General features: G+C 42.1%; 1 protein-coding gene across 2 annotated transcripts in view; it reads right to left on the bottom strand.

Annotated features, from left to right (window-relative positions):
* Nucleotides 1–24,867, bottom strand: part of LOC110976830 (extracellular matrix protein 3-like) — a 100,728-nt gene that overhangs the window by 57,960 nt on the left and 17,901 nt on the right. Inside the window, exon 1 of one of the 2 annotated variants that reach the window (XM_022230439.2) lies at nucleotides 17,718–22,971. The exons of the other annotated variant lie outside the window; for it this stretch is intronic. Within the exon in view, the coding sequence (XP_022086131.2) occupies nucleotides 17,718–22,737 (5,020 nt within the window). The 5' untranslated portion in view covers nucleotides 22,738–22,971. Of the gene's footprint in view, nucleotides 1–17,717; nucleotides 22,972–24,867 lie in introns of those variants that run through there. 2 annotated transcript variants of the gene reach the window in all.

Below are 24,867 nucleotides of genomic sequence, written 5' to 3'. Positions count from 1 at the left end.
AATTTTTATCTTCAGAGAGATCTAATACAAACTACATGTAACTTAATAATTTGGTAAATGCCAGGACTAGGTTCATAAACATGAATTTTTCCGCTGAATGTATGTTAGTTAATTCCAGTATCCAACAGCATGGACAATGGAATATCAAGTGTAAGCCAACCTACAAAGTTCCTGATTGATTTGAAGGCCCTCATGTCACTATGCCGACAAATTCCCGAGAAAAGTCAACAATGATGTCACCAGATCCCTATGCCATTCTTTGTGCATGTAGAATCTATTCAGCAGGCTTGTTTGAAGTTTAGCTCAACTGAACAGCAGAAAATCTCTTAGAGAACATTGGGAATAAATAGCAACCCCACCAAAAAAATCAATCTAATCTTGTTTCCTCAGATCAATGGAACATCAAAGATGCACTCTGCTAGAAGAAGCCAGCATACCTAACCAAACTAGCAGAGATATTAGTAAGTATTGGGGTCAAAATATCAAGAAAGAGGAACAAAAATGTTGACATCAGAATGAAGGCAAGTAGAACTCTAAGCAGTAAGAACTCTGGTTTAATTAGCATGAGTGGGTCTGGAAGTTTCCGTTTCCCAGCATTAAGGCTGTCAATCAGCTAGACAAGTCATTTGGAATTAACATCTACTTTTCCATTTTGACCCTCAGCATGATTTCTTTGGGTAATAAATCATCAAACATTTTGATAACCTGTCTGACAAACACGCACACACAAAATAGCTAAGCCTATATAATTAACCACCCCATCAGACATCTCTGATTGAATTTCTGGTACTGATTTCCTGTTGAGTTGAATCATTGAAACAGTTTCGAAAGCTGTACCTCGGCAAACTAAACATAAATTTGCTTAAGTCACAAAATTAGCCTATAAGAAATTATGAAATACAGAAAATAAATAGTGTGTTCTTATTCTGTACTGCTACAAGCCACAGGCAAAACTTTTCCCAGGCACTAGTTGTGGTCTCCTTCCTTAACCACCATTTCCTATCCTTGCAATGCTAGTCCATTAAAAACTAACCTTCCCACTGGCTTTGTTGTGTTATCAACCACTGCTTTTCAACACAAACAACAATAAATATCCTTGGGGGCAAAATAAAGGGCTACAATTTGTTAACTTTGAACCAGACACCAGACCGCAGACTGCAGGGTTGGGTTTTGTGGGATGGATGAGAGGGTCACCAAAATAAAAAAAATCCCATCCATTAAAAGAACAAAATATGAAACACTGGTGCTGTGCATGCCTGGCGACCAATGGAGTGGCATTTGGTTTTCTTGTTATAACTGTGCATGTCCAACTTCTACCTTCTGATTGGCCCAGACCCAATGAAAGCAAATAAAGCAAAGGTGACAGCCTTGGGTTGTGCAATAAATCTTTTCTGAGACAGGCACAAAGAGGAAACGGAAAACCCACGAGGAAACTCATTGTCAGTAATAAATACCTTGCTTGAGACAGTCCCGAGAGCAGACTAACTCACCCAGTTTGGGATATTTTAAGCTCACTGGTAATACATACCACACTGAAGCTAACCCATCTTAAGATGAAAAAGGTCCCTTAATTCTTTACTCATTCCCCTTTTGATCAAACTACACAAACACCACTTTGCCATTTTAACTATTACACCTTATAACTCTAGGCAAGTCAAAAGCTATATGTCCAAAGCTGCATCAGAAATGCATTGAGTCTCCTCTTTTGTGACACCATCCTGCGACCAGTTTCACACCGCCTCACTAACATTTGTTGATAAGAGATTCTTCTCTTACCTGCCTATCAGCGCCCCTGTTAAATTACAAGTCTGTGTTGATTTTATGCTGCCCACCAGTGCCCCCTTTTAGATTATAAACAACCTTTCTAAAGACTCAACAGCAGGCCCAGTAATGTCTGCCATATTCACCAGACCAGGAGACCCCAAGGTGACAAACAAACAAATGACAGACTGTGGTCTTAACAATGACTAGGGAGACTGAGCGCACACCATCACTGCTAGGGTTGTTTACTAGTACTTGCTCAACAATATACCTAAATCATCTCTCCAAACGTTTATCACACCTACCCTTCCTGTTTATCTCCACCTCCCCTCCAAAAAAATCAATTTTGAGTCAAAACATCTTGAACTCAGCATATGCAGTATAGCTTCAGAAAACAGGAACTATTTGGTGACTGGGTGATAATTAATTCTCAGGCAATTAACCTGCAATTTTTTTCTTCCTCGGCACTGTACCCTGTACAACCCAACATGACTTCCCATTTCATTTTCTTGGTTTCCTTCTGTGACCAGCCAGTACTGTACACCTAACATTTAGCAACCTGTCAAAGGAAGTAATCATCAATTACTCGGGTATGGTAAAGAGGGAAAATGGGAGCCCTGCAGTTACCAATTCAGCTCCACCATGTATGATCCAAGGACCACTAAAAAGGTCCAGTTTATTTACCTCATCTAATTAACCCAATGACCCAGGCAAGGACCACAAAAGGCTCATCAGTGCTGTCTTCACTAGCTCAGTGTTGGCACTAACCAAGTGAAAAGTCCACTGATGCAACTGTGATCAAGACGTCTGTTTACAATCAGCATTCTTGCAAATTTTATTTTCCATTAAATTGCCAGCAAACTTACCCTTCACTGATTTCCCTACAAAAGCCTATTTTTTATCCATCTCCTCAGTTTCAACCACAACATTTGGGGGTTTTACAGTTTAAACTACACAATGAGGGAGATACTACATACAGGTACTTTCACTTAGTTCATTTGGTTAAGAAAATAAAAACCTACCCAGATAAAACAGAACCCATGCAAATATGAACTCGGCAGTTAGTCAACCATTTCTCTAAGCTTCTACAAAACAAGGGTAAATTGTTGAATATTTTTCCCTACACCTAACCCACAGGGGGTGACAGAAAAAAGCAGTGTTGCCATGTCAACCAAACAAGGCGCCTGAAAAACGTCTGCCTGGGTGACCCTGAAAAATTGCCACTTTGTTCTTTTTGGACATGGATGGCCACTCCCGCTGACAAAAGTGAGCCCCCCCTAAAAAAAACTTTTGAAATTCACACAAAACCAACCCCAAATTCCAACCCGTTGAAACTGAAATTCATCCCAAGGTTTTGGGAAAGTGTAGGATTACAGTCAGAAAACCTTGAATATCATTTCGCTTTAACAGGCATATACAACTTGAATTCTGCACTTCGTTGGCCCCAGGAAGATAAAAGAGCCCTTGAAATTCACAGAGGTGAAACCAAACATTGTGGAGATTGAGCAACCATGGAGATGCAAGCCATTTAAATTGTAAAAGGACCCTACAAATTACAGGAACTGATGAAAAAACTGAAGAGGAAAGAACTATATCCTTTTACTTCATGCCTGTAAGTTACAAACTTGAACCAGTTCAAAGATACCTGTACAAAGATAACTCTAAAAATATGAGGTACATTATACAATTTTCATAAATGTCAGAGTATTGTACCTGTTTCTGCATATCCTGCAGAGGTGTCAGGTAATAGGGGCATGATTTCAAAAGCCTACTCATTTTTGCACTTTGGAGTGTTTCTCAGGCGTGAAACCCCTCAAACACACCTGAAGTGGGCTCCAGACTCCTCAAATAGTTTGTCTCAAGGTCTGTCCTGTGCTCTTCATAATTATTTTCACCCTTTGTCCTCCATAGCCTGTTAATGCTGTACTGTGGGAAATGCTAGAGTGAACAAAGCACAAACTACTGCCAAGGCTCTTTGGAAATGCCGTATTACTTTGATTATATTTTCCTCCTTTCTTTTGTCCTGGTTCTCTGACAATTCTTAACAGCCAGAACACTTGTGAGACTATTACTGCCCTTTGACCATGGTTGACATTCTGAGTATATATATGGAGCCCATAAAATATTGGGGCAAGTGAATAAATTTATACCTGAAAACAATTCAGGATGAGGGCCAAAAAATGACCCCAAAGGAATCATTTGCTTTTTTACTGATCCTTCAAGAGTTTTTTCAGGAGGGTCCAACAACCATCCGCTCACTAGAAAGATTTTTAAAAACCTTACAGAAAGGGGCACTGATAAAATATTTCAAAATGCACACACACTGGAATTTTAACTCAAACAAGAGGGTCAAGCCGGGTGTAGGCGAAAAAAATTAAACAAATTAGTTAAAGTTTTTCCATCACTGGCTGCCATCCTGGTAATGGACAGTCTGCCATTTTCCCAGATGACCAAGAAACTTTTCTACAGTCTGGTACAAACCTACTTCTCCAGACTGTCCAGATACTACATCCCAGAGAAGTGACGTGTACAGCAGGCAATAGATCCAGTCAGGATACACATGGTACAAGTGCTGCATGTGACAGATTGTACAATGGAGCAAGGGGAAAAAATTGACAGCGAATGGAATGCCAGTCTAGGAACTATTGAAGACAAGGAGATCCATCATGCCTCCTCTTGAGGAGCAGTTTGTAAAAGGTCATGCACAGATGGAGCACTGTGGATTTCTTCACAGCCATGCCACTGAAATTCATCTACACATCTGACACAGTTATGTACTGGCATTTGCTGCTAATTCCCCTATTAGAACTTATCCACTGCAAAACCATTCCTTACAGAGACAGTGCACTGTCCAGTACCACAACTAACCCTGTCCAAGTTGTTTCACTGAAATTCAATGGCCCATGTGGGATGTCTCTCTTATCACATGATAATGGGGCATCTTTGGATGAGTTGTCTGTGGATTTCTGGTAGCAGGGGATGTGCCAGGGTTAATTTTACCTCCAGATATCAATTCATGTGAGGAAATATCACCCTGATGACTGGCTCGGGTTTAACTTGTCAAAAACCTACATCAACGATACCACAGGAAAGCTTGGAACTGATTCAAATTTTGAGGGGTTACTTTTTTGTTTCCAGATTTTTTTTTTTAGTTTCTGACTGAGAAAAAACACTGAAATCATACGATACAATATCCGGGAAATTAAATTATGGCTAGGCCTACTTTATAAAAATTATGGCTACTCGTAAATTTTTTTAAAATGCCCAAAAGTCCACACCATCCCTTTCAATAAGTTAATTCTTTTCAAATTGTGACCCTTTCACTTAAACTTATCACACGCTCAGCCCAACCCCCCAAACTAAACAGCCCACTGGACTTGTAAAAGCAAGTGTGCCCTCCCCTCCACAGACACACACCCCTCTGGGCATCAATGGGGGGTTACAGCAAAATTTAGAGGTGATTAATTAATTGTTGGTGACACTGCAACCTTTAGGGTCAGACAATGAACACAGACAGGAAATGGCTGGCAGGTTGGTAGATTTGTTTGCACCCTGAATTGCAATATTTGAGCCAAGGTCTAAATCCAAAGTCTAATGGGACCCAACTGCATGACTCATAGAGTTTCATTTATTACTTGCATTTGTTGATTTCAGAAGGAAGAACAGAATATTTTCTCCCTAATAAATGTGGCCTCTTTCGTGTTTAGAAAAATACAAAAAGCCATCCACATTTGCTAGGTACACCTTTCGCGCACCAACTTGACCAAGCAATCATGAGGGACTTCACTGATATCTCATCTTGTGCACAAGGCAACTAAATATCTCTATATAAGGAATCTGGTCAACAGTTACACAATTTGTCCATGACTAAGCCTACATGCAGATATGATTCTGAAGGAAGGCAACACTTAAACTTTGGAGTCTAGCTATGCAAACATGGCCAGTCATCGTGCAACAGTGACACCAGACGGCTGTCTCTTTGATAAAGAAACCTGAGTCACTTATCTGCCAAGCCTATGACAAATGATCTTCCAGGACTGCACATGAGTGTGGAGCTTTTCCAGACCTACCAGTAATACTCAACACAGAAAGTTTTCATAGGAAAAAAATCATTATGTTAAGTCTCCATACATGTAACATCTGAAGAAGAAATTAAAACATGCCTTACATTCTTACAAATATTCTTTATATTATCAGACTACCAAAAATATAAGAAGTCTATTACTCGAAAGAAGGATGAACTTTCTGGTGCACCAAGAGTCTTGACAAAATAATAGTCCATGAATATGACAGGCCTTTGCATATCTTGCTTCATTGAACTCTCAGCTCTGAACCTCAATTTCTGGATATCATGCTTCTGCATGCCAACTTCCCCAGGATTCAATCAAGCTTTTATCGGGGCCATGTAATCATTCCCCTCCAACACCAAGCATCATATGGGATGGCATGATTATCTGGTTGAGATGGAGACAGCCTGCAACACTACGTCGGCCTGTAATGATGATGATGATGGCTGAGAGGACAAGCAGGTCTACAAAACCCTTCTCCACCAGATACCAGGACCAAATTTGGGGTTAGCCTGCCTCCTCTGAGCAGATGCAAAAGCATCCTCCAGAAGAAGGCGCAATGCCTTGAGGATCTTACAAGATAAGACGTATTTAAAGGCACCTTCCAGAGTCCAAACTCTCACTAATTGACCTACATGTGTCCTTTTTCAACGGGCAAGCACATTCAGTGAGTGGATCATCAATGTCAAGACAAGAGCAAATCTGATCTGGAGGATCAAGGTGATATTTCTTTAAAGCACTCCATACTACACGATGGAGAGCTTTATCATCAGCTGGGCCCTAGGTCCACTGCTAGGGACATCATCTCAAGGGGAAAAGTGTCACTAAGCATTCCTGGCCATGAATCCGTAACACAAACTACAAATGTTGTGTAATTCCCCGGTACAGAGATGCCCTTGTCGTTTCCTTAACCTGTGTGTGCATAAAAATTTCTGACAACCCAATTTGATTCAAGTCTAGCATCCTGTCCCACTTCATCTATGTATTAAGCATTTTTCCCCCTGGGATTACAAACAAACCTGTTGTTTGCTATTATTCGCATTCATATGATGCAGGCAATTACAATTCATTGCAGTGGTTTTCAAATATTTGGTATACTTCCATGAAACATGTTGATCCTGGAACAACTTCTGGCACCTGTATAAAGGGACAGCGGACCTTAATAAAAACATATTTCATCGAAGTACCAAAAAATTGGAAGGATGGAACAGCAATGACTAGTTCTTACAATTATTACCAAGACAATAAAGCTCTTTTCATTCAAGACTGGTTGATGACTGACTGCAATGTACTGTGGGGTATTTTGAGTTGTGAAATGACTACGGCTGGACTACTGGGCAAAAGACTGCACATATATTTGTCAATGAATGCTCATCCAACTGAAAAATGCATCATGCAATTCTACAAGCCAGAGAAAGGTATACTGCATAAGCCCTCTAAGCTCATTCACTCCACGTGACAACACTGCTGGCCATAAATCTGCAATTTTTAATAACTATAGATATTGAGGAAGATATGATGTATATTTATACAGCTCCGGACTAGAGCCTGATTAATCTTCCAGAGGACATCCTTGAGGTCTTGGGGGACTCGGAGCAGCTGGCTTTCATATAAAGATTTGATATCTGAAATATGACTACTTCATTGTGGGACTTGTTTTTGTTTTTGTTTCTTTAGAGGAGGAGGCAGGGAACTATTTCGAATGTCTGAGAAATTAAAGTGTATGGGACAACATTGTCAGGAATGGCTGGTATGCAGTCATGTTATAAAAGAATTCAGCATTACTTATTAAAGAACAAAATTTTGGTACTGGAAGGAGTTTAATTATATACAGGTTTATATACCTGTTTCCCTGAAGTGCAGCACAATAAGTTTCATTCAACTGCTGCTAGGCAAAGGCTAGTTAGATCATATCCCTCACACAGTACAAATCTCATTCTTGGAAAAAAGAACTTCACCAACAATGAAACAGATATGTACTTGTACTGTCAACCGATACCGGCACAAGATGGATCAGATACCTACATGTACATGTAAATTGGTTTTTCTGAAGCTCACGTTTCACTGTACACAATACCCCCAGGCTCAGCCTTTTTCAACTTGTAGTTCTGAAAGAATGAGGGAAGGTGGAAGATAAATGGGCTTTGGGTGACTGTATATCTGGGTCAGTCTGGATTGCTAAAAAATGGGGGCTTTCAGTGCTTCAAAATGCACATGGAGAGAAAAATTCCAGACAACCCTTGCGTTGCTTTAGAAATTACAACTAGGACTTGCACTTCCCGGATCAAAGGACACATCTGATCTTTTGACAATAAAGGAGATTTTGAGAGGGAACAGCTCTTTTAAATCCAATAAGCGCCAATTCTTAAGTTTTTCCAATCAGACCATTTAAATGTCAAAGCCACAAATCAATATCATTTTTTCCCTCACTGCCAAACTTTAAAGCAGCCGCTTTATATACACACTAATGCAAAATTCTATAACATGTACTTTATAGCAGCCAAAATATTACTGATGTGAAGTGAACTGACTACAACTTTTTTCTTTAAAAAGCACTTTTGATACTTCCCCGTCTTATAACTAGCTTGGAGTTATGAAAGGAAATATTGTTCAGTTTTCCTGTCTAGAGGCTGGATTATTGTGAAAACATAAAGGCCACACCTGCCTACTCCAGATGACCATATCAGCTTAATCAACAAAACCGGGCGCTTTGCTTGGGCTAGGCACACCTCAACGGATTAGCCTATTTCTACAAAGCCTGAAGCTTGTTTTAAAAAGAATCCAAATTGCCTGAATGTTTAGCCTCCCACAAAATAGGGAAACAGGGCTAAATAATCAATGCTATTAAAAGCAATTAAATCGTGGAGGAAACAATCTGCAACTAGCAATTAGGTCCAAATCATCAAGAGCTTTTCCATGGAATTATAAGTAGACAGCATACAGGAAACTGTCCCCTTGAAATTGACACAAGTTAATTTTGAACAAAATCAGTTAATCGCAACAAATGAATTATTTATCTTCAGCACAATCAAAACATTTCACAAATCTATCAGTCAAGTCCAATTCCTAGAGAAAGTTTGCTTGAAGGTTTTTGTGTACAGGCTTCATTTAGCTGCTGCAAGAGGTCATGCCCTTTACCCACACCCAGGTCCTTGTATGCTGTAATAGGCCGTTTGTTATTATTAGAAGTCAATTTTTCAACACCAACACAAACTTTGAGCTGGAGAAAAACATTTTTTTTCAAACCATGAATTATAACGGTGTACTTTAAATGAAGCCTGATAGATACACGTAAAAGTTCTGATGTGAAACAAATGTGACAAAAAAAATCATCTTACGCCCTCCAAGCACATGTACTCGTACATGCACAACATGGTATTTGTACTTGCCAAATTATAAATTAGTTTACATGTCATGACAGGGATATCAATTTAGCATCAACAACTCTCATAACTTCTTATGAGATGAATGACTTATAATTGTTTCTATAACAACTCATATACATGTACATTGTCCATATATTATTAGTACATGTATATACACAAACGGAAATAAACAAATACAGGTAAACTTCCCATGGAGGCAAATAACACTAAATGACAAGAGCGAAGTTCAGTACAGATAATCTGCCTAAGTTTATCACCAATTGTACATGCCTTGATTGTGAAACCCTTGTCCCTACAGTGGAGGACAACCAACAGGGCCTATCCGTGTTTATCTTGGCTGACCCCATGAACTCCCAGCACACACATCAGGCCCTGACACAGCACTGAACTTAACCAGAATGGGCTTGCTGCTATACACAAGTTTACGAGTGTAAAGAAATCCATCCCCCCCCCAAAAAATGGACTGACAAACAATGAATGTTTATGGACTATAGGAATTTATCTGGGGGTTGTGGTGGCTGGAACACAAGACACAGGATGTGGGTTTGAAGGGGAAGGGGTAGCATAAAGGGACTGTCTGACTGTGACAACAGTTGACCAGAATTTGGGGAGAGTGTTTTGAACACTGAGGATCTGAATTATGAAGTAAACTATTTCAGAGAGGGACACTGTACAAAACAAGATGCATGGTGTCCAAAGCTGTACCAGATGTGGCACAAGTTGCCATACAATGTAAAACTGCAGGGCCAGAATCAGGTAGTAATGAATTGGATGCACATACTTCCAGGTCAAAAACTGGCCCCTTTTTTCCCCAGTGGAAAAGTCAGAGTCTAGAGCAGCAGGTACCTCTGGCCCCTGGGTGTGATTTGGGACCAATAAAAAGAAGTTAATTCCTCCAGCCTAACAAAATGTCCTACATAAGGCAACTGCAGGAGTGGGGAGGCGGGATGCCAATTTGGGGTTTGGCCAACCTTCCTGGCAGTCCGGCCCTGCTGCATGCTGGGAAAACATATGTGTAGGATTCATGCAGAGTCTCAGACCAGGTACATGTATTCTCCTCTAATCAAGAGGTTTGGAAGAGACCAGAAGTGGCTTTCCTTTTTTTGTTTCGCAGCTGGCAAATGCAGTGGGTGGTGACAGCAATTGAAATTGAAAATCTCCATTGGAAAAAATCTTCACAAAAAATTGGTGAACTGATTCAATTGGTTCACAGAGTGGACTCTATGTACATTTGCATAGCAGCTGGGCTGGAAATGTGCAAAAACAAGGTCTGGGGATTACTTTCTGATGCTGGAAAGTCAACCACTGCAGTAAATAAGGAATTATCCGATCTCAACCTGATTAAGACTAAAGCAAGAGGCCAGATATCCCTAAAATCTAGCAATAAAGTAAAGGAATAAGTACTTTCAGTTTTCAATCCTTTCATAAAATTGTCTTCTTGCACAGGCAGTGCATTACCCACAATTCCTCCAAAACTTGTCCCTCAAGACCTCAGCACCTCGAGTTAGAAAAAGAAGCTCCCAACTACATCAAAACACTGTCAGCCATTCTTCCAAGACCTCTATGTTTGTTAAGCTCTGAAGTAACCCTACTGTGTGCCAGTTCTGACCAGTCTTAAAACTTGAGAGTCATAAGGGACGAACATAAAGGGAGTAAGGATGGCCCGTTAATCCTTGGACTTCATTCATTCCAAGAGGCTTCTTGAGATCTGAAGGACCAGATAACGAGCCAGATTTGGAAGGGGGTGGTGGTGGAACTGTGAGAGCATGGGTCCAGGGTACTGGGAATCTTCACAAAGTTTAAGTGAAGAGGTGAAGCAAGTGGACTAGCTATTCTGTGGAGTGGGGCTGCACAGCAAGAAGCATGGGTTTTATCCTACTCGCAGCAGTTTTAGAAGTCTGTCTTGAAAATACACATACCATGAATACTGAACTGCGCTACTATCATGGAATTTTTCTATTCAAATTAGTGCCTTCTGAGCAGTTTGACGACGGAAAAGGTTCGACATCTACACATTAAGTTTCAAGCACTGTTCCTGCATACAGCACACCTACTGTTAAAACATCAAACCTTTGCTTTTTCATGGTTCAACAAATTGCATAGCCAATTCCCATCTTGCTTTCTCTTGAGTGGTCCACATCTAATGTTTACCAACCAATGCCTTGTGTACCATGCCATGATGGCAAGGAGAGATGAAAACTAATCAAACTTGAACAGCTTTTTTCACTCGAGGTTCACTGGATTGCACAAACTCTTTGCCATGCCCCACCCTCCTCTAGCAAAGACCATTCATCTCAACACAAAAGCTTTGCCCAAAACTAACAAGAGATGGCCACCATTTAAGGCATTAATAAAACACTCAGGCCCTAGTAGGGGAAAGCCATAGAAAAAGAAAAGGCATTTAAACCCCCCCCCCAAAAAAAGCCATTCAACTTCAGCAGCAATACTCATTCTTTCATCAAGTCATGATTTGATGTTTGTTAAGCCGGAACACAAGCTAAGAAAACTCAAAATGTTCCAGTAAAAGCCACACAGGGACAACATAATGACCCTCCTTGTGTTGCTGGGCTTTAGGCCCAAAGACAAGCAAGACTAAAGGGGGGATGTGGAGAGCACTGCCAGCTAATCCATGGGAGCATTAAGGCTTTCTGTAGGCATTTCAAACTTTCTGAAGAGCTTGGTAATGAGAAAGAAGCTTGGAGGGCCTCCAAGAACGAATGCTAAACGAGTCTGTGGAAGGGTTTGGGGGTTAAACGAGAGGTCTTGGGCACTCTGCATTTCACACTTTACTTGTTTAAAGATGCATTCTACACAAAAGGAGGGGGTAAGTTCTCCTAGCTTTACAAAAGCAGGTGGAATTATTGGATGCCCATGGGTGGCATAGTACAGGAAGTATGTATGTATCTATGGACCTGGTAAAGGGTCCACGGCTTATCTCTCTTTACTTTAGAGGAAAAGCTTGGTCTATAAAAGTGAGGCAGGAGACTGCTTAACAATGCCTGATTAGCATTGTCAGTTTACATGTCCCAAAAGAGTGTCAACTACCCCAAATGTTGCAAAAGATGACCAAGGGTAAATTTGGAAAACTGCTCATTCAAAAGAGTGTTCACTTATTCCTCCATGGTATGAGAGAGGCACTGAGATGGGTTATGCTCCTAGCACATTTCATAATTCAACACTGGGAAAAATTCTTCAGAAACTTATGCAGCTATTTGTACCATGAAATTCACTTTTTAATCTGACAAATTTTTGTCTACTGATCGGTGAAAGTGCTCACAAATTCAGAGAGTGGAAAGCTAAAATTAAGGTTGAATTACAATTACTGATTCCACAAATCAACAATGAGGAGGGTTCACAAAATAAATGAGTGACCATTTCAAACCTTATTGTGCAAATATTCAACTCCATGTCATGATAGGAGCCAGTGTCATTAAGAGGTCAAAATCTTAACACATTTTCATCAACAGACTCCTTGTGTTTGCACATGTATGTCCAGCAATCAACAAATGCCTGGTACTGCAAAAGGCAGAGTCCACAAAAACACCACTTCACGATAAGTACTTCCCAATTTCTCTTCCAGCTTAAAACACCTCTCATTGAGAATAAACTGTCTTTTTCGTCTTTTGAGGGCATCTACCCAGAAAAGACAAAAAAAGTAGCCATAAATGGCCAGTTTGTGTTGACCAAACCACCCTAGAGACCATTACGTGACAGTGAAAAGGTACATGCAGTTTAAGAGCTGGGATGAGCCAGATACTTTAGGTCAACACTAACTGTCTCTCTTATTTTGCCTTGGAGTGATCTTCAGTAGTTCGAAAAGTTAACAAGCCTTCAACACCTGAACCCCTTAAATGCTCTTGCCTAAGTACACAGTAGCTTTGCTTGTTCCCCGCCCTGAAATAATCCATGAACTTGTAAGCCCCTTACTCCACTCCTCCCCCAGTTTACTAGGTAGCCCCCCTCTGGGCCTAAACTACAATCAACAATCCTTGACAATTAGTGGGTTTCTCTGGGCAGCATCCAACAGAACTTCTGCTGCTTTTGACTGATGACAAAAGACTTAAGATGGGATGAGGGGAACAATGCAGCACCCCCCCCATTAGGCCAAGCTGGAGAACAAGGGGCCCTTGATTACTTGTTGCCACAGTGTGTTTGAAATCAATTACGCCAGGCCATTGGGGCAAATATTACAAAGCACTATCCTCTTGTCTGCTCAACAACTGCCAAGGGGAAATGAACATCTTTAGCAAAAGAGGAAGGATTGAGCAAGTCTGCCCATTAACCCTTACCCCCAGGGTGAATGTAAAATTACATTAAAATTGGAGGATTTGGGACTTTTAGGGCTATTTGAACTAAATACAAGAACACAAGTAACCTGGGGAATTTAGAAAAATTAAAAAAAAAAACTTGCACAGAAGCTTAAATTGGACGGTTTTGGTCACAAAATCATTAACGTTACAAATTCATTAAAGAAAAAAAGGAAAGCTGATTATCACTGTGAAAAAAAGGGTCTGATGACCTACCACATCTCAAACTGAAACAGGATGAAAAATCTTTTCAATGTTTTTGACATATCTTCCTCATGGTGATGACCAGAATTCAAAATGGCCTACCAGAGTTGGCTGTAATATAATCAAACCGCCAACATTACGTACCAATCTACATTCAAAATGCAAACGTTCTCCACAATTTCACCTGTTGAACTTTGATCAAAATCCAAAACCTTAGCCTCAACAACTACAAGGTGTATAACAGCTCACATCTGTTGCAGGTTACAGGACTTACAGGCCCACAGCCCAGTTTGTTTATGAAAGGCGAGAAACAGCGAGAAAAAAACGGTAACTTCACAGTTACAGACCTTCACCTTTGACCCAAACCACATCCCCTAGGTGAACAGTTTTATTAATGGATTCTGGCAGGGTTTGTTGTCTTCCAGTGTACTCTGGCTTGATGTTTAGCAAAGGGGTCCCCACCTGTAATTTGCTACACTGGAAAGGTTTAAAGGAATAGGGCGCAGAAATGGAATCTTGATCGTTGCAATAAATTTTGTAACACCCCAGTGGACAGAACACACAACCTATTGTATACCTATACACCTAAAGTGTTCAGAAACACCCACACCTGGTTTGCAGGTCCCCTGCAAGCTTCAATGGATACATTTTTTTTAAAAACCATGTTATGTGCAATAGAATAATTGCATTTTTCTTAGTCCCGCGGATAATACTGCACAAAGAACTTCAAGGCCTAACTGCCCAACAAAAGCCAAGCTGCAAGTTCACATACAAGTTCATCAACATAAGGTATGACTAAAGACAGGAAAGAAAAATTCATTTGTATGCAAAGTAGATAGTAGGTGTAGCAGAAAGAGTTTTCACTCACTCATAGACTGTATTCATATCCATTCTGAAACTTTAAAATACACTGCACTGGGAGTGATACGTGTGGATGTAATTGAGCCTGTTCGCAAAGTTTGCATAACCTGAAATGGTAAATGTGAATGAACTTCTTATGCTCATGTCATCATATCCTGTGCCTGACTTAAGTGCCATTCCCATCTAACGCAACCGGAAGTTAGTCACTGCATCATGCTTGTTTCTCATTTCACCTACACCCCGACATCGGAGGATGGACTCCATCTTTATTTTCCTGTTTACCCATCTCCGCCCAATCCCTCAAGAGTTCCTTCCAACTGTCTCATTAGTCAGACAAAGTGAGACTGAGAGCTAGACTCACACTGGTGGACAGAATCGACATGATTTGCAGATTAAATTTTAATTAATGCCAATGTTCTTTTGGCCAGATCTTCAGAAATCATGCAATTTTTTAAGTATCTGAATCCTTTAGTTGGACAACATTTTAGGCCGTCCATTTCTACTTCTGGTTGGATATATTAGGTCAAACAAAACAACTTTTCTCCAAATGGAATGATGAATCCCAACTAAAACAAACAGGATAACAGCACTACAAGGAGGAACCTTAACCGAGAGCCGAAGGAAATCCTACAATCAATGGAGCCCCCCAGAATATTTTAAGCTGTTATTAATGGTTCCTGTCTGGACAGTTCACAGGAAGATGAGGAAGCTAATGAAATACTTGATAGTCACTTAACACATCCTTCTGTCCTGTCCACCACTGATTGTTTGGTCAGGTTGCTATTATTGTTGGTGACATTCAGTGTCAACCTTAACATAGTTTTACTTCTGTTTATCCAGACAATATCTGAAAATATGAAGCTCAATTCCTGCTTTTATATAAAGTTAGAGGTGGCAAACTTGTGACATTTCGACCAACAGTTTTGATTTTAAAAATGTGGGCAGGGATACAATGTGAGATGGGTGTAAAGACCAACATGGCTTTTTCCTTTGTGAGTTCTGATGTGATTTATTCACAAAGTTAACCCTAATGATCCCAAACCAGCCAAACTCCAACACCAGGGTTTGCTGAAATCTGTTGGGAGGAGTACCGCACTAGTAAACTGGCTGTGTTTTATGTGGGACTGGGCATAACACACGTTAACAGAGTCCAACTGTTTATGAGTGCAGTTTACTAAATGGTGTTGGGATTTGCAAGATGAGGAAGGTTCCTAGTACATGTAAATCACTCTAGGTAATTACAGTTAAACTACAAGTACAAATGATGTAGAGACACAACTAAAGAAGCCGTGAGACAAACCTTCAGTGAAATACTGGAGGTTAGCTCACTGAGAAACGCAGAGTACCCCACAAGACCAGAAGAAGTTTTCTCTGCATTTTCTTTCATAAGATCCAAACATTTAAAGGTTTTTTTTTTCAATTAGCATGTACGTATGCATGCCACCTCCAAGCTCTGAGACTGGCATTATCAACCAATCTAAGCGCAAACATTTTGTTCAAATACTTTGGAGTTGACAATCAACAAAGCCACAATACACTGTACAGCAGACAGTTCAGCGGCCAACCAAAGTCCTGTCTGTGGGTTTCTTAATTTTCTGATTTTCTTTTTCCTCTACAATAATCACAGATGAGTTTTTTGGAGCAACAGTTGAACAGTATCAATCTGGAACAGATCAGACACTTAACAGTTGCTAGGCAACTCTCCCCTTTTCAGCACTGCCTGGCTTACTTATTCCAGTTTGTTGGTGGCTGTTAGACTCATTTTTTCAGGGCAACTTCTTATGCATTACAAGACTTAAAAAAAAAAGCATTTTCACAGTACCAAGACTACAAGTTTCATGAGAAAGTCTCTATTTGTTTCAATTGACAGCCTAAACTAAAGCCAAACTGTGCTTCCTGGAATGAAATAAATGATCACAACATTTCACTTCAGCTGTGTCAATATCTAAATATTCGACAAGTCCCGAGCAGGAATGGCGTATACAAAGGATGCAGCATTGCCAGAAAGAACAGAGAACAATGACATCTAGAAAGAACACACATTCACCATTCAAGTCAGATCCTTCTAACCCTTCACACACGAAATGGAGTGTTTTCCGAATCACATCTTGTTAGGTAGCTTACGTATATTGAATGCAAGCAAGATTTTTGTGACATTAAATTACTAAGTGATATTTAAAAGCTATGATTACACTGGGCCATACGCTAGCTATAAAAATTCATTTGCCAAAACCAAAAACCATCCTCTGGCTACCTCAGCCACGGCACTGTCATACCATTTGCTGAAAGTAATTAAGGGTGTGCTTTATCAATCTCAAGGCCCTGCACAAACTGCCTAGCCAAAGGGGAAAAAAAGAAAAAGGAAAAAAACCAGAAAAAAGGTTGCAACAAGCGCCCCAAGCAGGAGTGCTAGATGTACAGCATACGCGGGCTCAATACCCTGGCCAAGACTACTTCCTGCATGCCCATTGAAAGCTTAACAACACAAAGGTAAAAGCAACCGTGTGGAAAGTACAGACCACACATCTCTTTTGAAAAAAAAATTGGTGAAGGTGATCTATTACTAAAATATAACAAAAGACAGGGCCAACACCAACCAATGAACTGTAGCCATATTGTAAATTGAACTAAATGATGAACACTTATGTTGACAAGAGCAAAGGCTGCCTTAACGCACTTTTACTAGGCCAATTTGTTTCTTCAATATTTATACGGAGTTTGGAAGTCCAGAAATGAAATAATTCCAGAAGTGTGCAAGTATAGGGAGGCCTCAAAATTTTGCAATGTAACTGAAACTGATCAATATTTCTTGCACTGTTTTGAAAATACATTTCTCAACAGATAAATCTTTTTCCAACTCATTTCAAACTGAGTCACTGGCAGCTGTGTAGGTGGTTTTCACAGTAAATTGTGAAAAATGTTGAAATGCAAAGTTAGAACTTCAATGAAGGAAAAAGGACTAGCGTAGTCATATTTGATTTTTTATAGAATATCTTTTATATTCATGTAACGAGATATGAAATAGATTATTTTCCTTCATTATTCACCAATTTGATAAGACTATAAACCACCTGAATGCAGTGTGAAATTGCCAATATACCAAGACTGACAAAAAAGGAAAGTAAACTTACCCTGAGTGAAGTTGGTGATGCTGATGTTGCCCAAGGCCAGGTTCATCAGGTAGCCATACTTGGGCTGGGTTGAGATGAAGTAGATCAGCTGGCTGTTGTCACTGTCACGATCTTCAGCACGGATGAACTTGTTGGTTAGGAGGAAGCCCAGATGCCCGGAGCCCAGGTTGTTCAGTGTCGGTGCCCCACGGTTGACGACAATCTGCGGCAGCCCATTGTCCACTGGAACAATGAAGAGCTTCATCTTCTGTGGGGTCTGGGTGAAGGTAGTGACATCTGGTGCCACAGCAAAGTCGGTGTGGGTGCCATCTGTCACGATGAAGGAGAAACTGTCTTTGGAGGACTCACTGCCATCATGCTGGTAGCTGATGCGGTTCTCGTTCAAGTCCGCCATGGTGAACATTGTGACAATCTCGCTGTTGTCCCGCAGGAGGTTGCCGTGGACAGGCAGCTGGGTGATGGTGAACTTCAGTTTGCTCTGGTCAAGAGTGTCAGTGTCAGTGATGCGGAGCTCAAAAGGAGTGATCAGCTTATTCTCACCCTCCTTCAAGGTGATTGGACTGAAGGTGACAACTGGTTTCTTATTGTCAACCCCACTGATGGAGATGCGGAAAGTGCGGACCACAGTGTTGAAGCCATCAGTCACCTGGAACTGGAAGCTGTCCATTCTCATCTCGTCATCTTGGGTGTGGACATAATAGATCTTATTGCCCGCCAGGTCAAGCTGGGTGAAGGAGGTGATTGGCACACCTGGGTTGTCAGTGCTCTCAAGGTGACCCTTGATTGGCCCTTCGGTGATGGTGAAGAGCAGAGCTTCATCTGGGCTGTTGATGTCATTGGTGCTGAGGATGTCAGTGGTCAAGGTAACACGTCCACCTTCTTGTAGCGTCACACCGGCATTGACAACATCAGGGTGAACATTGTCAATGTGGTCCACGCTGATGTAGAAGTAGCGGTCGATCAAGGGGTTTGTTCCATCGGTGACATCAAACTTGATGAGGTCCCGGCCACCTTCTTTGCCTGTATGGACATAGCGGATCCGCTGGTTGTCTACCTCCCATTGTGTGAAGTTCATGCCAAGTGTGATGTTTTCCACAACAGAGCCGTCAATCTTGCTAAGCCTCTGCAGCAGACCATACCTTGGTTCAAAGCGGACTACAAAGGTCAGATTAGAGTCTGGTGAATCAAGATCAGTTGCCTGTAAGACGCGATTTGTGATGATTCGGGTTTCACCGATTTCCATGTCCAGTCCATCATTGATGGCAAGACGTGGGGTTTCATCATCTACTGGCAGAACAAGGATATTCACCTCAGTGGTCACTTCATGGACACCATCAGTTAGGGTAACTGTGAAAGTATCTGAAGTTGTCTCACTTCCATCATGCTTGTAGAAGATGTCAACACCGCTCTGAATCTGCTCCAAGGTGAAGTTCTTCACTGGGACAACTCGGTCAGCTCGTGACTGGATGATGTCTCCCCTTGTCGGCTTGATGATGATGTGGAAGTCAAGTAGGTCGCCGGGAATATCCTCATCAACACCGTTCAGCAAAACTGGGTCAATCTTGATCATACCACCCTCTTCCACAACAAACTCTCTGACAAAGACCTGGGGCTCTTCATCGTTGACTGGGTTGATATCAATTGGGAAGAAATAAGGTTGGGATGGGTTGATGCCATCGGAGCAAACAAAGGTGAACTGATCTTGCTGAGGCTCAGAACCTTTGTGGATACTCTGGACATAGTTGATGTGGTTAAGACGAATATCTCTGATGGAGAAAGCGCTAATGGGGATGCCGGCACGTGACTTTTCGGAACCTGGAGAAGGGGAGATGTTCTCAAGGTAGCCCTGTGTGGACTGGACAATAACAGTACAAATGATGTCATCATCTATGGAGTCAATATCAGTTGCTGAGAGATGCTGAAGTGTGATTGTATTCTTGCCTCCCTCATCAACATCAAATGGAGCACCAACTGTGACATTTGGAGCAACATCGTCTACTGGCAGAATTGTGACGAAAACCTCAATCTGTGTGATGACTGTGTTGTCTTTCACCCATCGATCAGACATGTCAGACAGAGTCAAGTTGAAGGAGTCATCACGCTTGGTGAGTCCAATTTCACCACCAGTGTGCCTGTACCGAATGTAGCCATTGACAATGTCCTGCTGCGTGAAGGAAGTTAGTGGAATTCCATTGTTTTCCAAGATGCCCTCTCTAGGGAAACGGTCAACAATGAAAGTCAGCTGGAGGTCTTCAGTGTCAGGATCAGATGCACTGAGAATATTGTTGGTGATAAGACTAGTCGACTGCTCAGGAACTTCGAGGAAAGAGCCTAGAGTGCCTGGTGGTAGGTCTAAAGTTGGCGCTTCATCATCCACAGGACGTATATTGACTTGAATGTTCACAGGTACAACGTGAATGCCATCGGTCAGCTCCAAACTAATAACATCACCCAACTCCTCCTCTCCACTGTTGACATATGTGACACGACCACGATCAATGTCATCCAGGGTGAAGGTGTCACCAGGCTGCATGGGAACTCCATCAATCATAATGCTACCAAAGGCTGGAGTCTGCTTGATGTTAAAGGTGAGCAGACTGCTTTCGGTGTCTGTGTCATCAGCATCAAGCATGCTCAGGTCTATAACAATCGTATCCCCCTCAGAAACAGAAAAGCCAGTGTTGGTCACAGATGGTGGCTTATTGTCAACTGGATGAAGCAGAATAGTAAATCGCTGACCTGATACGATGTTGCCTGCCTCATCTTGAACAGCAAAAACAAACTGGATGTTACGAGGACTGATGCCAAGTTCAACACTAGGGGGTTTGTAGCCAATTTTCAGGTGGTTAATCTGGCTTTGGTAGAAGTTGGAAATGGGCACATCAGGGTTCTCAATCAAGACAATCTGACCTGCTGGGAGTGGGTTATTGGGATCAGTGTCTCTTGGGCCATCAGTGATGGTGTAGTACAAGTTGCGGTCTTCACTGTCTTGGTCAGTGTATCTGAGATTGGGTTTTCGGATAGTGGTCAGGGCAAATTCATCAACAGACAGGTCAAGAGTGGTGCCTGGGTACAAGTACGGTGGCTGGTCATCAACAGGGAGAATTTTGACAACAAACTCAGATACAGGTGAAAGATTTGGGTAACTGTCAGCTACACGGAAGAGCATTCTGTCCATGACCACATCAGAGTTATGAACCCCATTGTGACGATAGAAAAGACGGTTGTTAAGGATGTCATCCAATGTCCACTCTGTGACAGGTCTCTCATAGTAATTACCAAGGAAGGACCAGTTTTGAGGATCGGGTGGCAATTCAAGTTGACGAATTACAATGTTGCCTTGCGTGGAGTAAGGGGGTTCAAGGATGAACCTGATAGTGCTGTCATCAGAATCTACATCAGTGGCACTAAGCACAAACTCAGATATTGGTTTCAGTTCATTCTTGCTGATCAGAAGGCCAGTGTTGACATTTATGATAGGGGGCTGGTCATCACGAGGGGCAACAGTGATTGGGAACAGGAACTCAGTTTCATTTTTACCATCATTCATTCTGAAAATGATATTGTCACTGTAAGTTTCAGACCCGTCGTGGTGGTATGTGACTACGCCAGCTCTTAGTTCATCATTAGTGAAGAATTTTCTGGGTTGGCCATCTACTCTAAGAAAACCATGGGAAGGCCCATTGACTGGGGCAATAACTACATCCCAGAGATTATTCTCATCTGAAATTTCAAGGTTCTGGTCCGTGAGGATCTGGCGGGATTGACCTTCAAACAGTGTTAGGCCAGCATTTCTGGTTGCGACAGGGGCCATGGTGTTTTTGGGGTTGACAACAATCATAAGGGAGAATGGTTCAGAAGAAGCGAGTTCAGAGTCAACAACCTCAAGTTCAACTTGGAAAATTCTCATCTCATTAGAGTCACTAGCAGGGGGGACATATGCAATTTTCAAATCACGGACATCTGCTTGAGTGAAGGAAGAAATGGGGAGATTGCGATCATCAGTGCTGGTAATGTAACCTTCACCAGGGTTTAGGGGGACAGTAATATTGAAAATCAACTTATCTGGATCTGTCTCTGTGTCCTCAGCTGCGATAATCTCTGGAGTGATGGCAGTCATGACAAACTGGTTCAGCTCCAAAATCATCATGGCACTATTGCTGAAAGTGGGTGGATTGTTCTCAACTCCGTCCTCAATGATGACATCCACCTGAAAGTACTCCTGCTGCACAACGCTGCCACTCTGGTCCTGAAGCTCAACAACCATGGGGATGTGGTCCATGCGGGGAGAATTATTGAGGGAGGTGTGTCGGTATTGAAGACCCAAGTCCAAGAAATCAGTACAGTCTTGCATGGTGCCAAGGATGCCCTCTCCCCCAAGCACTTCACCGTAGCGCGGCCAACCACTGGCGGAACTGAGGACAGTCACCTTGCAAACTTGGGACGGGTCGTAGGCGAACTCCAGCTTAGAGCCGTCCAGCACGTCGCTGACTCCTGTGAGATTGGCAACCCTTAGAGGCACTCTCTTCTGTATGATCTCCAGCTGCTTGGACTCCACGGTCACGTCGATTATGAAAGGGATGATGATGGTACTGGTCTCAGAGTCATAGCGGAGCTGCAGCTTGATGCGGTCCCGCATGGGCTTGCGAGAGCCAAAGTGGACGTACTTGACATCGCCGCGGCCGAAGTCGCAGGGGAAGCGGTTGGGGGTCAATCGGCCTGGGATTTGCGAGAGCGGGTCGGCGAGCACAGTGACCATGCACATGTCGCCCTCCTGCACGTTGATCTTTAATTCGGTCTCGGGGTCCAGGACTTTGGAGCGGCCAAAGGGCACGCTGATGCCGGTGTTGCGCTCGATAATTTCGTTGGAGGTTTGAACAGGATCTTCAGGTTGGTCAATCACCGAGGGCACGTCGCTACGAACGTCGGTCGTACCTAGCGTGAAATCGGCTCCCTGGCCCGCCACAAGCGTCGTGAGCACGGCCAGCAAGCCCACAGAAAGTGCTAGAGTTCTGGCCATGTTGGCACGGAATTCAACTGGCCCAATTCAACAGCAAAATATTGAAATGTCCGAACAAGAACGCACTACGTATGATAAACACGATACGGGGCTCTGCAGCGCAAGTACCAAGATAACCGAACAGGGCAGGGAGAAACAGTGCCACCTGTGCAGCGAACCGCACACTGTGCATGAATGGCGAAACAACTTGCGGGGAAAGAATTTAATACACGCACCACACACAATGAACAGACAGGCTAAATCAAGGGCCAATACAAACACGCGAAATGCCCCGGCTGGGGACTTCAGTCAATCACGCGCGTGCACGGAGAACTTTGCAATATTCATCCGCAGTGCCACCGGGCTACGAGAGAATAAGGACAAACATTGCTTACTTACTCCAACGACTAAGTGAAGACAAGCTATAAATTAAATAATCAAAGTGGTCCCTGACGTTGTAGTACCTACTCCTTAGACAAATTTATTCCTATACTGCGATCAACTTTTGCGAATAAAAATCTATTTCATTTCGCGCAATAATAAAGTTCTCTCTGGGCGGAGTTATACATGTCGGTGACTTTTTAACTTGAGATCAGATATCCACAATGGTGTACAGCATAGTGCTGTGCATGTACAGTACATGTACAGTCCAGTGTACATTATGTACAGTGTATGTACATTGTCCCTACAATGTATACTGACGTACATGTGAAATAAAAACGGGATATCGCTGAAGAATACACGTGAAGCTTCGAGTATGTGACTTAAATGTCTCAGCAATTATTTCATCCTTATGAAATAGTAATTTGTTTTTCGATTAAATTCATTTTCATATCATTATCCACTGATAAGGAACCTTTGATTAAATTACAATGTCGGTCAAACAAGGATCATAGCACCACACAAAATATTTTATGACATGTATAGGCCTAAGTTTACTGTATGAAAACGATGGATTGGAAAAGGTAAAATTCAAAAGAAGCCGAGTTTGTCAAAAAAGCGTGAAAAGTATGCATTTATCAAATAACCCAGACAATGACCTGCAGCCTACATTGTACGTAATTAGAGCTTGTATCCCAACTCTTTGGTGATTTCCGATTCAGCTATTTCTGTGTTGTATTCCTGCAGTTTGAGTCCAGACGCGGTGTGTGTATGCAATAATATCACAGTTTCACAAAATAATAATTTAGTCTAAGGAAGAAAAAAATTTCTTGAGGTGAATCCCGGAGGAGTAAATGGAACACAGTGTCTGAGTCTGGAGGAAGTGTGGCAGCCTTAAGAGTGTCATACTGACGTCACCAGGGTCCCATCCCCAGCTCATGAGCAGATGACGCATTTTCCGCCGCCTCATGGCCCATGTGCCAGACTAAACGGTCTGAACAGTTACAGGTGCCGTGACCGTCTGCCCTCTTGCTGCATTCCTCGGGTGAAGGTTAGTTTCTCGATGGAGTCTGTAACGAAATGGTCATTCAAAAAAGTCGCCGTATTTCAATTTTATATGCCGATATTAGACTTACAAAAGCATTTTTTCGGGACTCATTTTCAGTAGGGCAGTCTATTAAAACTCACGGGGAACCCACCCCCTTCAAAAAGAAAAAAGGTCCCGTATTTTTACGTACCACATCCTCCAGAAGTACGAGACGCTCCCGGCAAACCAGCTATGGTGGATAATTTCGGAACGGGACAAAAAAAAAGACTGCATGACGCTATGAGAGATCGAAATCAAATTTGCTAGAGGAACAACTTGTTTCCAACAAGTTGTTGGGGATCCTAGGCGATGGTTTCTTACAATCTACGTGCCAACTTCCGAACAAAAATTTCCTTTTAAAAGTGATGTTCAATTTACATCTGCTTTCGCACAGTCTATAGGTTCTCTCTTCTGCAACAGGGGATGGACAACTCGCTAGGTTTCCCTTTAATTTACAGTGTTAACTCTTTTATCAAAGTTTTGTATGAATTAATTTCTCCAATCTACCTCTAGTTCGGAGACAAACCAAAAAGTACACTGTACGGGTGCTTTTCGCTTCCCTTTATACTGGACGGTCTTGCAAGGGTCAATGACCGGTATTTCACCCTGTGCTTCAGCCACATGTATGTGAAGTCCGAACTATCAATGCCCGTGGCACATGTTCCACAGCCTGCAGCACGGAA

The sequence above is a fragment of the Acanthaster planci genome, linkage group LG02 (assembly GCF_054643075.1).
Source record: "Acanthaster planci isolate LZ-2023a linkage group LG02, COTS_SCS, whole genome shotgun sequence".
NCBI classification, from domain to species: domain Eukaryota; kingdom Metazoa; phylum Echinodermata; class Asteroidea; order Valvatida; family Acanthasteridae; genus Acanthaster; species Acanthaster planci.
This window is presented reverse-complemented; position numbering and strand designations above follow the sequence as displayed.